The sequence below is a fragment of the Schistocerca cancellata genome, chromosome 7 (genome assembly GCF_023864275.1).
Source record: "Schistocerca cancellata isolate TAMUIC-IGC-003103 chromosome 7, iqSchCanc2.1, whole genome shotgun sequence".
In the NCBI taxonomy this organism is placed as follows: Eukaryota; Metazoa; Arthropoda; class Insecta; order Orthoptera; family Acrididae; genus Schistocerca; species Schistocerca cancellata.
This window is the reverse complement of record NC_064632.1, coordinates 313,929,352-313,944,925: the sequence shown is the minus strand read 5'-3', so window position 1 is coordinate 313,944,925 and position 15,574 is coordinate 313,929,352. Positions and strand designations below refer to the sequence as shown.

The window sequence follows — 15,574 nt, the reverse complement described above, 5'->3', positions numbered from 1 at the left end:
CAGTTTGTTTAGATAGTCTGATGACTTTATTAGTCGATAAACGCAATTTCACTACGAGCCGCTTGTGTGGTACAGTGTCAAATACCTTCCGGAAACCCAGAAATACGGAATCGATCTGAAATCCCTTGTCAATAGCACTCAACACTTCATGTGAATAAAGAGCTAGTTGTATTTCGCAGGAACGATGTTTTCTAAACCCATGTTGACTGCGTGTCAATAGACCGTTTTCTTCGAGGTAATTCATAATGTTCGAACACAATATGTGTTCAAAAATCTTGCTGTATATCGATGTTAACGATATGGGCCTGTAATTTCGTGGATTACACCCACTACCTTTCTTGAATATTGGTGTGACCTGTGCAACTTCCCAGTCTTTGGGTACGGATCTTTCGTCGAGCGAATGGTTGTATACTATTGTTAAGTATGGAGCTAATGCATCAGCACACTCCGAAAGGAGCCTAATTGGTATACAGTCTGGACCAGAAGACTTGCTTTTATTAAGTGGTTTAAGTTGCTCCATTACTCCGAGGATATTTACTTCTACGTTACTCATGTTGCAGCTGTTCTCGATTCGAATTGGTTCAAATGGTTCAAATGGCTCTGAGCACTATGGGACTTAACTACTGAGGTCATCAGTCCCCTAGAACTTAGAACTACTTAAACCTAACTAACCTAAGGACATCACACACATCCATGCCCGAAGCAGGATTCGAACCTGCGACCGTAGCGGTCACGCGGTTCCAAACTGACGCGCTTAGAACCGCACGGCCACACCGGCCGACGATTCGAATTCTGGAATATTTACTTCGTCTTCTTTTGTGAAGTATAGTTACTTCTGAATCACTTCGTATAATCCCTAATTCTTAATTTCTCCTCATATTTATCTGTTTGGTTTATTCATTTTGACGCTCCCACCGATGTGATACTACCTAGTCGCTAGGTTTGGCCGCGCGATTAGAGGCGCCATGTCATGAATCGGGCGCCACTCCCGCCGGAGGTTCGAGTCTTCCCTCGGGCATGGGTATGTGTGTTGTTCTTAGTATAAGTTAGTTTAAGTAGTGTGTAAGTCTAGGGACAGATGACCTCAGCAGTTTGGTCGCATAGGAATTCACACACATTTGAACATTTGATACTACCTACGCAAACAGACACCTGGCTAGTCGCTGTGGAGTGGCAGCGCAACCGGTTGACAAGTGCAGCAGGCTGAACGGGAACAAAAAAAAAAAAAAATGGCTCTGAGCACTATGGGACTCAAAATCTTAGGTCATAAGTCCCCTAGAACTTAGAACTACTTAAACCTAACTAACCTAAGGACATCACACACACCCATGCCCGAGGCAGGATTCGAACCTGCGACCGTAGCAGTCCCGCGGTTCCGGACTGCAGCGCCAGAACCGCTAGACCACCGCGGCCGGCTGAACGGGACCCATGGAGCTTTCCAGGCGTTCACAAACAGAATATGGCCTGCACTAACCACTGTGCTTCAGCCAGTACACGTGTACCCTTGTGCCTCCGTTGCGACAGGCTGAACTGCTTTAACGGTTGCGGTGGAGACAGGGCGGATGGGCTGGTAGTAGAACTTGTAGACCTCTGATTGTGACTGGTGCTGTGTTGTGGTGTGCGCAGGCAGCGCGTGCGCGCTGATGGAGGAGGAGAAGCAGGCCACGTTCCTGACGGCGGCCGTGGGCGAGTACGTCGTCTTCAACTGCCAGCTCGACTTCCCGCACGACATCGTCATCCCGCACATCCTGCGCTGGAACAAAGACGTAAGTCTCCCGTCCACGGCACTTTCTTCTCGCTGAAGCCTTTGGCAGCCTTTGCTCGTCACTTTCACAGCCAAACTGTGGGGACGAAAATAGCAGTAAAATGTCTGCAAACGGCATTCTTTACCAACGGAGCTGACTATACCTCCAATAAGATATTAAAGCTTGGAGCGCTCTTATATGTAATATTTTGTATCGCATTGCCGGCTCCCTCCAACATGCTATCGAACTAACAAGATTTCTACACTCTCCGTTGTTGATGTTATCTTTAATCTGAACACTGGCTTGCTTTTGCTTACCACATGACCGTTTGCATTACAGAAGGCTTGCTCCACTAAGAATGCTATTTACACATTCAATCACCAATTATCACACGTTGATAGCCTCTGGTAACGCACCGGCCTCATTCACATACTTCATTAACCATCGCCATACTAAGGCACGGGGAAAGGGGGAGGGTTCTTTCTGCAAACCATTTGTAAATATCGTAATATTGTCTGGTACTTTATATTTTAACGTTTTGAAAAAAAAAAATTGCTTTTAATGATTTCCTGTATCAGACTCCGTAACTGATTTAAATTTTTCAGTGAACCTTAACCCGAAAATTTAAGTGGCTTTTTTCAACAAATGTCATATCCACATTTTCCGGTTCAGGTCGCTTAAAATGTATGTTGTGAATGGAAAACAACTACAATTAACGAAGCATCTGTCCTTTTTTCTACATCACTCGGTCTAAACATTACCGGAAATGCTTTGGTGTTGCTAAGATCGCGTTAAAAGATATTTTCATGTTCTGTAACCAACTTACACATCAGTACTGATTTAAAAAAGTGTTCTGTTAATAAAAGTTAAACACATTTAACAAATTTTTTTTTTTTAATTTCTTGGGTGTGGGCGTCCGTGACACTTTTTTCAATAGCGCTCCGATAGGAATCGCATCCCCTTCCCGACACATCACGCCAGTAAATTATACCTCAAAACACGCGTTTTGGCGAGTAAATTTATTTTATGTTAACCGCATCTTCTGATGTTTAGATTTTTTTAGGTGTCTTGAAAAATTGTTTCTTTACTTTCGACGTTTTGCAATAATTATCTTAAAAACGTACGTTGCTAAATTTCGCCACATCATTGTTCACAATGCGTCAAAAACATAAATATCTGAAGAGGGGATGTTAGGCATCTCGAGACATCATAATGGTAAAAATAACGCTTATAAATGCAACTGGTTGCAGTTAATTCATCGTAAATTACCTTTAATTTCAACAGTGCAACTTTCTAATATGTTCACGCTCCATCTCCCACAGATTCTTTTTTTGCGTGCCAGATTGAAACCATTCGCGCGCTGGATCCTGCCCGCTGACCGCCGTTGCCCACCTACAGTGTAAATCATGTTACTCTCTGACAGAAACCATGTTTTATGGAATTGGTGGCTTTACAAAGAACTAGTTTGAACCATACTTAATGAACGAAATGCAAAACTTTGTGCTAAATAATTGAAACAGTATTGGAAGGTGACTCTGGATAAATTCCGAAGAGAACCCCACAGGGCTCTACATCTACATGGATACTCTGCAAATCAAAGTGTCTGGCAGTGGGTTCATCGAGCCACCTTCACAATTCTCTATTATTCCTATCCTGTGTAGCGCGCGAAGAATGAACACCTATATCTTTCCGTACGAGCTCTGATTTCCCTTATTTTATCGTAGTGATCGTTTCTCCCTATGTAGGTCGGTGTCAACAAAATATGTATGCATTCGCAGGAGGAAGTTGGTGATTGGAATTTCGTGAGAAGATTCCGTCGCAACGAAAAACGCCTTTCTTTTAATGATTTCCAGCCCAAATCCTGTATTATTTCAGTGACACTCTCTACCTTATTTCGCGATGATACAAAACGTGCTGCCTTTCTTTGAACTTTTTCGATTTACTCCGTCAGTCCTATCTGGTAAGGATCCCACGCAGCGCAACAGTATTCTAAAAAACATGTTCAAATGTGTGTGAAATCTTATGGGACTTAACTACTAAGGTCATCAGACCCTAAACTTACACACCACTTAACCTAAACTATCCTAAGGACAAACACACACACCCATGCCCGAGGGAGGACTCGAACTCTCCGCCGGGATCAGCCGCACAGTCCATGACTGCAGCGGCCAAGACCGCTCGTCTAATCCCGCGTGGCCAGTATTCTAAAAGGGGACAGACAAGCGTAGTGTAGGCAATCCCCTTAGTAGATCTGTTACATTTTCTAAGCGTCCTGCCAATAAAACGCAGTATTTGGTTAGCCTTCCTCACAACATTTTCTGTGTGTTTCTTCCAATTTAAGTAGTTCAATTTTGGGTTCGTACCTATTTCTTACATATGTGTGAATGCCCTTGCACTTTACATTCATCAAGCACAATTCTATTTGCAGACGACCCTAGTGTTGTAAGAAATCCCATTAGAAATAACGCAACAGAAGAATTAAGTGACTCTATGAAAACGGGCACTTCCTAAATTTCGAGAAAAAACACTATATTCAATTTTGTACAACAAATAGTCTTACAGGCAACTGATATAGCGTATGAACTGTGCGAGTAAGCAGGGTACAACACCCCAAATTTTGTTATATATACTAACGAAAACTTGAACTGTAAGAAACATTTACGTTCAGGTACTTTCGCTCTTTGGGTAATTGCTCGTCTTGGAGACAGTGTAATGTCCCCACAGAAAATACCCTCTACCACGCACCAATTAATCATTGTCAATCAAAATATCCACATTCATTCACTTTGGAAAAGTATCTGATCTGATTTTCTCGTAACATATGCGGCGACAGCTCGACGACGCTAAAGTATATTCTAGTGCGTTTATTCTTTGAAAAATCAGAGATGCATATATGCATTCTCCATGGCTGTTAGAGTGGTAACTAGGACAGCTTCTGTAGTATCTGTTGAGGGATTGACGTGTTTCTGAGAGATACATATTTTGCTTTTCTTCTCGCTAAAGCGAGCCATTAACATTTGTGCCGCTAGCGGTTTGTTTGAAGAGAAAGAGACTGTAAACGGAAAATAATTAAGACGTGGAATCAGCGGAGATCTGGACATGTAATGGAGATGGATTGAATACACAATTTCCTTCATAAATAAGGTTTGTGACTTTTTTGTTCTGGAGTGAATGAACGAATGAGTTTTTTTCTGAATCATTTGATGATCACGTTGGCCCTGTAATTAGTGGGGAAGTTTCAGCTGTGTCGAAGAGAGCCTGCAATCACTGAGTCTGTGTTAAATCGTCCAAAAAGGCTTCGTACACATCTGGAATTCGCAATCTTTCGTAAAAGGAACAAATTGTCCACACGATTGATTCTCCCGACTGAATGCAGTGCTTAACAGTAATAATAAATGTAAAGATCTCTTACAGCAAGCCAGCCGCTGATTACCAAGACGAAGGACTCCACCAAAGATTCTATTTGGCTGATTTCACGTAATGAAATATTATATTAAAAACTGTACATAGATAAAGGAGAGAAAGAGAGAGAGCGAATGAAAATAGAGAAAATACTAATAATCCTCCATTAGTCTAACTTTTCGCCTGTCTTATCACGGATCAGCCGACAAATGGGAGGCCCTTACTTTACTGTATAGATTTATGTGTGAAGATGAAGGGATCTTAAAGGCAACAGATACACGTCTATACAGACAAGACATTACACAAAGTTAGCGGCTAGCTGCATTCAGCATCTATTCTTACATGAAGAGACGGCAACTTATTATCCTTAACATTTAAAAAAATGTTAAAACAGACGAATCAGCCTCCTAATATATTTTGTGTATTAATTAATATTCATCTTGTGGCCTCTCCTCAAGACATTACCCAGTCCGTTCAATCTATCTTCTAAGTACTTTGTCAATCCTGACAGGATTACATTGTCATCAACAAATCTCAGATTTTGTATTTCTTCTTCCTCAACTTGAATCGTCTTCCCAAATTTCTCTTTGTTTTCCCTCGAAGATTTCTCCGCCTACAGACTGAATAACCCAGGGATAGGCTAGAACCATGTTCCACTCTATTCTGACTACTGTTTCCCATTCATGTCCTTCGTTTGTTTTCTGTAGAAATTCTGTATGAGCTTTCGGTCCCTGTATTTTGTACTTTCTGCATTCAGACTTTCAAAAAGCGTTTTCCATCAAGATTCTCAGCTTTCTCAAAATCTACGAATACCAAATTCGTAAGTTTGCCTTTCTTCACTCTACGTTCTTAGATAAGTCGTAGGGTCTGTGTTCCCTAAGCTTTGACGTTGATAGGACCTATTGTTACCTCATCGTCCTAGACAATCTTGAAAACAGGGTTCCAGCACAATCGTCACCAAGCGAGAGGGCTCCGTCGTTAGCGCACTGGACCTGCATTCTGGAGGACAACGATTCAAATCCGCGACTGGCCATCTTGCTAGTCCGTATGGGATCCGTAACAGATTTGATTGCTACATGAAATAGATAAGATCAAAAGAACAGCATCACGTTTCGTTGCGTGTACATGTAGTAAAAACGAAAGGATCATCGAAATGACCAACGAACTCCAGTGGCAGACACTGCAACAGAAGAGTTCTGCATCACTCCGAGGTTTACTCATAAGGTTCCGAGGGCTTATATTCCTATAAGAGTCAACAAATATTTTCCTTCCTCCTATTTGCATCTCTAGAAAAGACCATTAAGATAGTCAGACATTCGAGCTCATATAAAGGCTTACCTGCAATCGTTCTTTCCGAGAACGATTCGCAACAGAAACAAGAAAGGAGGAAAGTGGCAGGAGTGCATAAAGTACACTACGCCACACTTGCGGAGTACAGATGTAGATGTAGATGTATGGGATGCTACATCTTTTGCTCAGTTACATGAGAATATACTCCTATAACGAGGTAGTACAAAAATTAAGAATTATTCATTACATGATAACATGTTAGCTCCGTTAAAAATGAGAAGATGAAGAAGTGAGAGAGAGAGAGAGGGAGAGATAGATAGATAGATAGATAGATAGATAGATAGATAGATAGATAGATAGAGAGAAAGAATCCGTATTGTATGTCATCCACTATATAAGACTGTTACTGTACTGATATACAGGGTGACTCACCTAAAACTAGCAAATTTTGCGGAAATGGAAAGTGCCCTTGATGTGTGGTTTTCACATAATGGATTGGTAGTAAGGGGCTCGTATTGTTAGTCGTTAAACAGATTGTAACAATACATAGCGTGAATTTTATGTGCAAGCACACACTTTTCTAAAAGGTACAATGCCTGTTGACATTAAGCAACTAAAAGTAGAGTAAATTAGAATATCAGTTGCATTTGTTCCAGAATTCTAAGCGAGTCGTTTCGAGATATTGTATTTTTGAAATGTTTCCACGCCGACAGTTGTTTCTGCCATTCAACCTGCGTAGTTGCCAGGTACGATGTTGTTATTTTTGCTTACAGTTTGCTTGTGTGCCCCCTGAATGCACCGCTACTTGCTGGTCAGATAATGAGTGAAAGTCCAAGTAAAGGGTCTTGGGTGGACGATGCGATTTGCCAGTGCAGAAAAAGTCGATAAGCTCATTGTGCATGGAGTTCGTTGTCGAACGATGTACGCAAGATATCCCAACGGAAGTCAACCGTGTATGTAATTATTTATCAACCTCTTGAACCATTTCCGTGAAAGTGATAACTGAATACCTAGACAACGTAACAGAAAGAAACAAGTGAGGGGGAAATTAATGTTCTTGCTGCTGTTGTAGTTGATTCCCACGTCAGCACCCGCACAATCGCACGAGGAAGTGGCATGAGTCAGCCAAGTGTCCTACGCAGTCTCCATCAACATAGGTTCCAACACTGTCAGATCTCTGCAATAGCTACGGTCGCAGGTTCGAATCCTGCCTCGGGAATGGATGCGTGTTATGTCCTTGGGTTAGTTAGGTTTAAGTAGTTCTAAGTTCTAGGGGACTGATGACCTCAGATGTTATGTCCCATAGTGCTCATAGCCATTTGAACCATTTTTGAAACGGTTATAAGAAGCCTGTTAACTTCAGTATATGGGCATTAAGACAGGATACTTCAGATGTCATGTATCTTGTTTAATGATGAAGCCATATTTACAATTCATGACCATATGAACCACCGGAATATGCACTACTGGTCTCCTGACTATCGTCAGGTAGAACGTCAGCGTCCATGGAGTGTAAACATGTGGTGTGGAATAGGCCCGTATTTCATAGACGGAACACTGAACACGCACAGGTATCGCAGGCTGTCGGGAAGAAGCCGAGATGGTGTTTGTGTGCGGCGAAGCTTATGGAAAGGATCGAGAGGCAGCACAGCTATACCAGAACAAGAACCCGCGCAACACTAACCACATCACACAATAACTCCCTGCACGTTCCTGTCAGAAAGACCCATGATTATAGAAACGCCTAAACAGGCTTGCAGTCTTGTAGCCTTTGTTACAACCCCAAATGGCATGATGTTGAAAATTTACCTATAAAAAATAATTTTTAATTGAGTTACAAAGGAGATTCTTTTCTATTACAATTAATTGATTCGTACGTTGTTTGCAATTTTACGTCAGCAATACGAAACAAAGTATTTTTAATTTCCTTTAACATGTGGTCAATACATTCCACATTCTACGGAAGAAATAGAGATCCGAGAAAAACACATGACTAAAGTAAACTAATGTTTATAAAATGGATCCAATAAAACAAAGCATGAATTTCCACAACTACGTGGCCTTTGCTACCATTTGTTTAAACAAAGGGTTGTGATAATTGTGCAAGGCCCTGTTTGCCAACGTAATAAAATTTAATTTAACAATTTTTGTTTCATTGAGTTATCAGTGTTTTCCATTGTTTTAATAGTTTTACAAATGGGATAGTGTTTTGAATAAGCGTTCAATCTGGCACACAGAGAAATATTGAGAAGAAAAAATGTTAGGATCCTTATGTTAGATATATACAGTTACGTGAACAATTTCAAATGCATATTTTCCAAAATGCAGTAAGCTGCCTGTAAGTATCACTGCTCACGAAAAGTGAATGACAGCAATGTTGTGCCTGTGGCTGAAAAAATGGTTGCATTGTACGCAATTTCGTGTAAAGTACCTTTGAAAAAAGTCCTTTTTTTTCTACAGAGCAGAGAACAGTTTTCCATTTCCCACATTTTACAGTCGAATACCCATGAGGTTTGGTCCATACTCTGGTCAGTTACCAAAAACTGTTGTAGTGTACGTCAGTCACTGGTAAAAGAGGTATATTTCTTTCTTCTTCTGAAGTTGTTGTCCATACAATAGCCAAAGTCAGTCTTCCTCTTCCCAGAAAAGACAAGTCCATTTGCAATAGCCCGATAAAGAATTCGCTACCACATCTGTATAATAACTCATTTTCTCTGCTACGCCGTTCACTGACACTCATATAACTTTGCACGGTGTTTGCTAAAGATGCATACTATGCAGAAAGTTTTCAGCAGACATCCACAATATCGTTGTGCATGAGAGCTTAAACGTGGCTTGCAAGCACTATTTCCCTTACAAGGACGGTAGATCAATATGTTACAGAAAACAGTTCGCAGTGTTGATGCTGCTTGAGAGCATCATTGTCAGATAAAGAGTTCATACGAAAAATTATCCTCAAAGAGCAATAAAACCCTTAAAAATGCAATTGAAACCATTAGGTTATTTTTTAAAAAATGTATCCCGCTTTTTGTCAGTCCTGTGGAGAGCGTATACCCTTCGTTGTGCAGCCAGTGCTTTTTCTCAGTGTGCTATTCCGAATAGCTCAGTCGGGTAGAGTATTGCCTGTGGAAGGTATGTTGCCGTGTTCGACTTCCATTTCTGGAAAAACAATTTCAATCTGGCAGGAAGTTGTAAATTTCTTAACGTCCCATCGAGTGCTCAGCACAAAAATCACCCCCCCCCCCCCCCACTTCGCCTGAAAGGCGGGCGTTTCTCATTAAAAAGGATTGTGTGCGTAGGATAGCATCATTAGCAGCGCTCTTGTGCGTATCGCGCTGTTTAGAGATTCCATTACTGCGGGAGAGCTGACTCGCGGATTATCCTGCCACGGACGGAGGTTCCGCGTGACCTTGGCTGGCACGTGTACCGCGACGCTTCCCTTCCCATGCATTCTTCATCATCCTGTTAGCCTGGATTAGGCATACAACTCAATTAGCCGGCCCTCTTCCTTATCATCCCTAGTCAGCGTCAGCTGTCATTAGCTGTCTTGTGGGACGCTGCGCTTCGTTCTCGCTGGGACGAAAGACAACACGCACACACGTGCGCACACACACAGACACACAAAAAATAACGACGTTTATTGTTAAATGGGGTGAGAATGTGCCAGATTTTGTGGCTTTTCTTACACTGATTCGAAACAAATGATTGTATGGCTTTCATATTTTGTTAAAACTTCACTACACATGGCGCCTTGCAAAATGTGGGTCAACGAAACTTTTATCTGGCGAGAGGAAAAGAGTAACACAGCTTTTTTTCTGCAACGTTCTCACCCCGCATGTGAAATGAGACTGTTATACTACTCATTGAGCCTGGAACGAGTAGAACCACGTCTGTGGCACATTCTCACCTCTCACTAACTCAGCAGAAAACAATTTCTACTTATTATTAGAAATTCACAGATCTTGGGGAAGAAAATATTTTTCAACTTACTGTCTTGATCAAAAATCGTGTTTATTGCAGAATAGCCCCCTTTTACGTCGATGTTAAGGGTGATGCGATGTATGCTACACCTGCAATACACGTAAAACTCATTTGTCACTGGCAATAGGTACCTACTAGCAAATCTTAAGATGAAACTTGAACATACCTAATTTTACACTACTGGCCATTAAAACTGCTACACCAAGAAGAAATGCAAATGATAAACGGGTATTCATTGGACAAATATATTATACTAGAACTAACATGTGATTACATTTTCACGCAATTTCGTTGCATAGATCCTGAGAAATTAGTATCCAGAACAACCACCTCTGGCCGTAATAACGGCCTTGATACGCCTGGGCATTGAGTCAAACAGAACTTGGATGGCGTGTACAGTTACAGCTGCCCATGCAGCTTCAACACCACACCACAGTTCATCAAGAGTAGCGACTGGCGTATTGTGACGAGCCAGTTGCTCGGCCACCATTGACCAGACGTTTTCAATTCGAGAGAGATCTGGAGAATGTGCTGGCCAGGGCAGCACTCGAACATTTTCTGTATCCAGAAAGGCCCGTACAGGACCTGCAAGATGCGGTCGTACATTATCCTGCTGAAATGTAGGGTTTAGCAGGGATCGAATTATGGTTAGAGCCACGGGTCGTACCACATCTGAAATGTAACGTCCACTGTTCAAAATGCCGTCAATGCGAACAATACTCCATACCATCACGCCGGGTGATACGCCAGTATAGCGAATACATGATTCCAATGTGCATTCACCGCGGTGTCGCGAAACACGGATGCGACCATCATGATGCTGTAAACAGAACCTGGATTCATCCGAAAAAATGACGTTTTGTCATTCGTGCACCCAGGTTCGTCGCTAAGTACACCATCGCAGGCGCTCCTGTCGGTGATGCAGCGTCAAAGGTAACCGCAGCCATGGTCTCCGAGCTGATAGTCCATGCTGCTGCAAGCGTCGTCGAACTGTTCGTGCAGATGTTTGTTCTCTTGCAAACGTCCCCATCTGTTGACTCAGGGATCGAGACGTGACTGCACGACCGTTACAGCCATGCGGATAAGATGCTTGTCATCTCGATTTCTAGTGATACGAGGCCGTTGGGATCCAGCACGGCGTTCCGTATTACCCTCCTGAACCCACGGATTCCATATTCTGCTAACAGTCATTCGATCTCGACCAACGCCAGCAGAAATGTCGCGATACGATAAACCGCAATAGCGACAGACTACAATCCGACCTTTATCAAAGTGGGAAACGTCATGGTACGCATTTCTCCTCCTTACACGTGGTATCACATCAACGTTTCAGCAGGTAACGCCGGTCAACTGCTGTTTGTGTATGAGAAATCGGTTGGAAACTTTCCTCATGTCAGCACGTTGTAGGTTTCGCCACCGGCGCCAACCTTGTGTGAATGCTCTGAAAAGCTAATCATTTGCATATCACAGCATCTTCTCCCTGTCGATTAAATTTCGCGTCTGTAGCACGCCATCTTCGTGGTGTAGCAATTTTAATGGCCAGTAGTGTACTTAGGTACCTACAGGTATGTTTCTAAAATAATGAGGGCTCCAGTGAAAAAAATTAAATTAAACTCTCATCTGCACTCATTTTTTAGCAGCTTCTCTGATGGAAATCTTCCTATTCTTTATTTTCTCCAATGCTAGGCGTAACTGTTCATCTGTCCAAATGCGATACAGTCATCCTCCGGCCTTTTTTGTGTATGTACGATACATACTTCTAAAAATCAAAGGAAAAATGGGCAAAAAGTTAGTGAGTCACACTCGTCCCCGTATGTGGTGACCTCGCAACTTACATGTGTTATTTTTTTTCTTTATTGTTATTTCATACACCTCCCCCCTCCCCCCCCCCCCCCCCCCCCCGAATCCCTGTCCCATACCAACAGGGGGTGCAGGGGGTGCGCTGTCAGCGGATGCAATTTCTCAGTCGTCAGGCACATGAGAGGAAAATTTTGAAAAACATAATACAAAGGTTGAGCATGGCGATTGACGAAAGAAACGTTTTGTGTAATAAAAATTCACATCTCCGGTTGCATAAGTTAAAATATAAAAGTTTGATTCGTTGATTAATTAAAATATATAGATGAGTGGAAAATGATTGTTGAACACGAGGACATAAAAACACATAGACAGCTGCATTAAGTAAAACGGAAAGGCTGTCATGTTGACATAAAACAAAGATGAGTGAAGAGATGACTGAATGTAGACTGTCGGGGGTAAGGGTATCATGAGAACGCAGCATTTAAAGTTAATGAGTAGGAGAGGATTTGTGTGGATGGAATTCAGGTATTATTTAGAAACTATTCAATTTATAGAAACGTCCTTATGCATTTATCTTCTACAATAGTTATTGCATTGATGTGCTAATTTATCTTCCTGTGATTTAAATTGCGCTACAGTGAAGAAACAGGACTCTAGATAATGATTGCTGTGATGAGGTAAAATATACACGGTCACAAATCTAGTGACAGTTGACGATACTTGCGGACTTTAGCGACCAGACGGAACCCCCTATTTGCACAGAAAACCGCTAGATAGCATGCAAGCGTCAAGTCCGTAGTTGGCTCATTGTCACCCACCTAGGCACATTCTCACCCCGTCTGACGGTACTCTTTTCAGATGGCGACATACCTTTCGGTGTATCAAACGTCTAGATTAGCCTGTCAGTTCACACCATAGGTTAATTATTGGAAAACAGGTTCACCTATTATGTGAACAACTATTTTTTTACGCCTATGAGGCCAAACATTTTGACCAGTACCCACCGCGGGAGTGAATGCGACTAGTGGCCCTGTGGTCATGTGACGCGGTAAAGAAAGTGTACAAGGGGAGGAGAGGCGAATGGGGAATTGTTCTAGCGGTGAATCGCATAGCAAGTGGGCAAATCCGCTGGCATCAACGCTTCTTCCACAGGACACGTACTTATGGCCCAGCTCCTGGGGAACAGCATCCCAGAAACATTCAAGCCTGTCGGCTGTTCGTGGGCATCTATGGAAGGATGGTGAAACCTCGAGGTGCAGCATGTCCACAACATGCAACATCAACATCAACAAACCCGTTGTTATTCAATCTATACATTAAGCAAGCAGTAAAGGAAACAAAAGAAAACTTGGAGTAGGAATTAAAATCCATGGAGAGGAAATAAAAACTTTGAGGTTTGTCGATGACATTGTAATTCTATCAGAGACAGCAAACGACTTGGATGAGCAGCTGAACGGAATGGACAGTGTCTTGAAAGGAGGCTATAAGATGAACATCAACAAAAGCAAAACGAGAATAGCCGCGCGAGATTAGCCGAGCGGTCTCAGGCGCTGCAGTCATGGACTGTGCGGCTGGTCCCGGCGGAGGTTAGAGTCCTCCTTCGGCCATGGGTGTGTGTGTTTGTCCTTAGGATAATTTAGGTTAAGTAGTGTGTAAGCTTAGGGACTGATGACCCATAAGATTTCACAAAGATTCAAAACGAGAATAATGGAATGTAGTCTAGTTAAACCAGATGATGCTGATGGAAAATGGTTAGGAAATGAGACACTTAAAGTAGTAGCTAAGTTCTGCTGTTTGGGGTGCAAAATAACTGATGTTAGTCGAATTAGGGAGGATATAAAATGTTGACTGGCTATGGCAACGAAAGCGTTTCAAAAGAAGAGAAATTCGTTAACATCGACTATAGATTTAAATGTCAGGAAGTCGTTTCTGAAAGTATTTGTATGGAGTGTAGCCATGTATGGAAGTGAAACATGGACGATAAATAGTTCAGACAAGAAGAGAATAGAAGCTTGCGAAATGTGGTGCTACAGAAGAATTCTGAAGATTAGGTGGGTAGATCACATGACTGAAATGAGGAGGTATTGAATAGAATTGGGGACAAGAGAAATCTGTGGCACAACATGACTAAAAGAAGGGATCGGTTGGTAGGACATATTGAGGCATCGAGAGATCACGAATTTAGTATTGGATGGCAGCATGGAGGGTAAAAATCGTAGAGGGAGACCAAGAGATGAATACACTAAGCAGATTCAGATCGATGTAGGGTGCAATAGTTACTTGGAAACGAAGAAGCTTGCACAGGATAGAGTAGCATGGAGAGCTGCATCAAACCAGTCTCTGGACTGAAGACTACAACTGCTGTTGTGCCTTTATGTACCTGTAGCCTTAGAAAACGGACAAATTAACACGAAAAACAGAGCGAGTTTTCAATCTATATCACTGACTATTCGTAATGTCCAAATAGTGGTATGTCGCAGATTACAGCATTATTTTTGAGAAGAGTTTCAAAACATTAGAATCAATACGAAGAAAGTGGTAATTTTTGTCGTATTCAACCACTTATCACTTTTCGAGCAAAACAGCGGACAGTGGATGTACTAAGTTTTCTTTTATTTGTCTATTTAATTTACTGTTTTGATTCCATGTGTCTTGAAACTGAGACAGTAAAAATTTTTCAGTCTTTGTTCGATTTCTAAGTTTATTACAGGGATCAATTGGGATGAAAAAACGGAAATCGGTTATCCCAAATACCGGTTAGTTTGAACGATTATAAGGGTGAAGTTTTAGTTTTAATCTGCCAGGAAGTTTCAGGGAAAAGTTTAACTGGCGTGAAAAAAGCGATATAAGCGAAAACCGGTTATTTCAGCTATAACTACCATCCCTACTCCGCTGCATCAGTTTAAGGAGCGTGAAACTGAACTCACTTTCATGTCTTTCTTACCAAATTCTCCCGTTTGTCACGACCTCTGTTCCTCTGATTACACAACGACATCACAAATTTACGATTGCAGTGGTCACGGTGTTATCGAGATTCTACCGTCGAAACGTGTCAGCTGGTAGGACAGATCGATGATCTAGCCCAGATACATTCTGTAGCACAGGCGGATGGTTGCTCGAATGTTGCGTCGCGCCACGGTCACAGTAGCGGTGGTTAAAACCGACCAGTTAAAACCAATACCAGTATTGTAGTTGTCAGTAACCGTAATTTTTTTGTACTTCTTTCGTGTTGGCTACATCAGTTCTTTTTTTCAGTTTTTACTAATAGTTTGGTAAAAAACCGGTATATCAATTTTCCGCAGCATCGCGCTGAAACTTTTCGTATTTAAATGGAATTTTTCTAAAATGCAGTAATG

General features: G+C 41.9%; 1 protein-coding gene across 1 annotated transcript in view; it reads left to right on the top strand.

Moving 5' to 3' along the window:
- The window catches only part of LOC126092195 (protein borderless), a 478,622-nt gene that overhangs the window by 208,602 nt on the left and 254,446 nt on the right, over positions 1-15,574 (top strand). Inside the window, exon 3 of the mRNA XM_049907679.1 lies at positions 1,627-1,766. Coding sequence (XP_049763636.1) covers positions 1,627-1,766 — 140 coding nt within the window. The remainder of the gene's footprint in view (positions 1-1,626; positions 1,767-15,574) is intronic.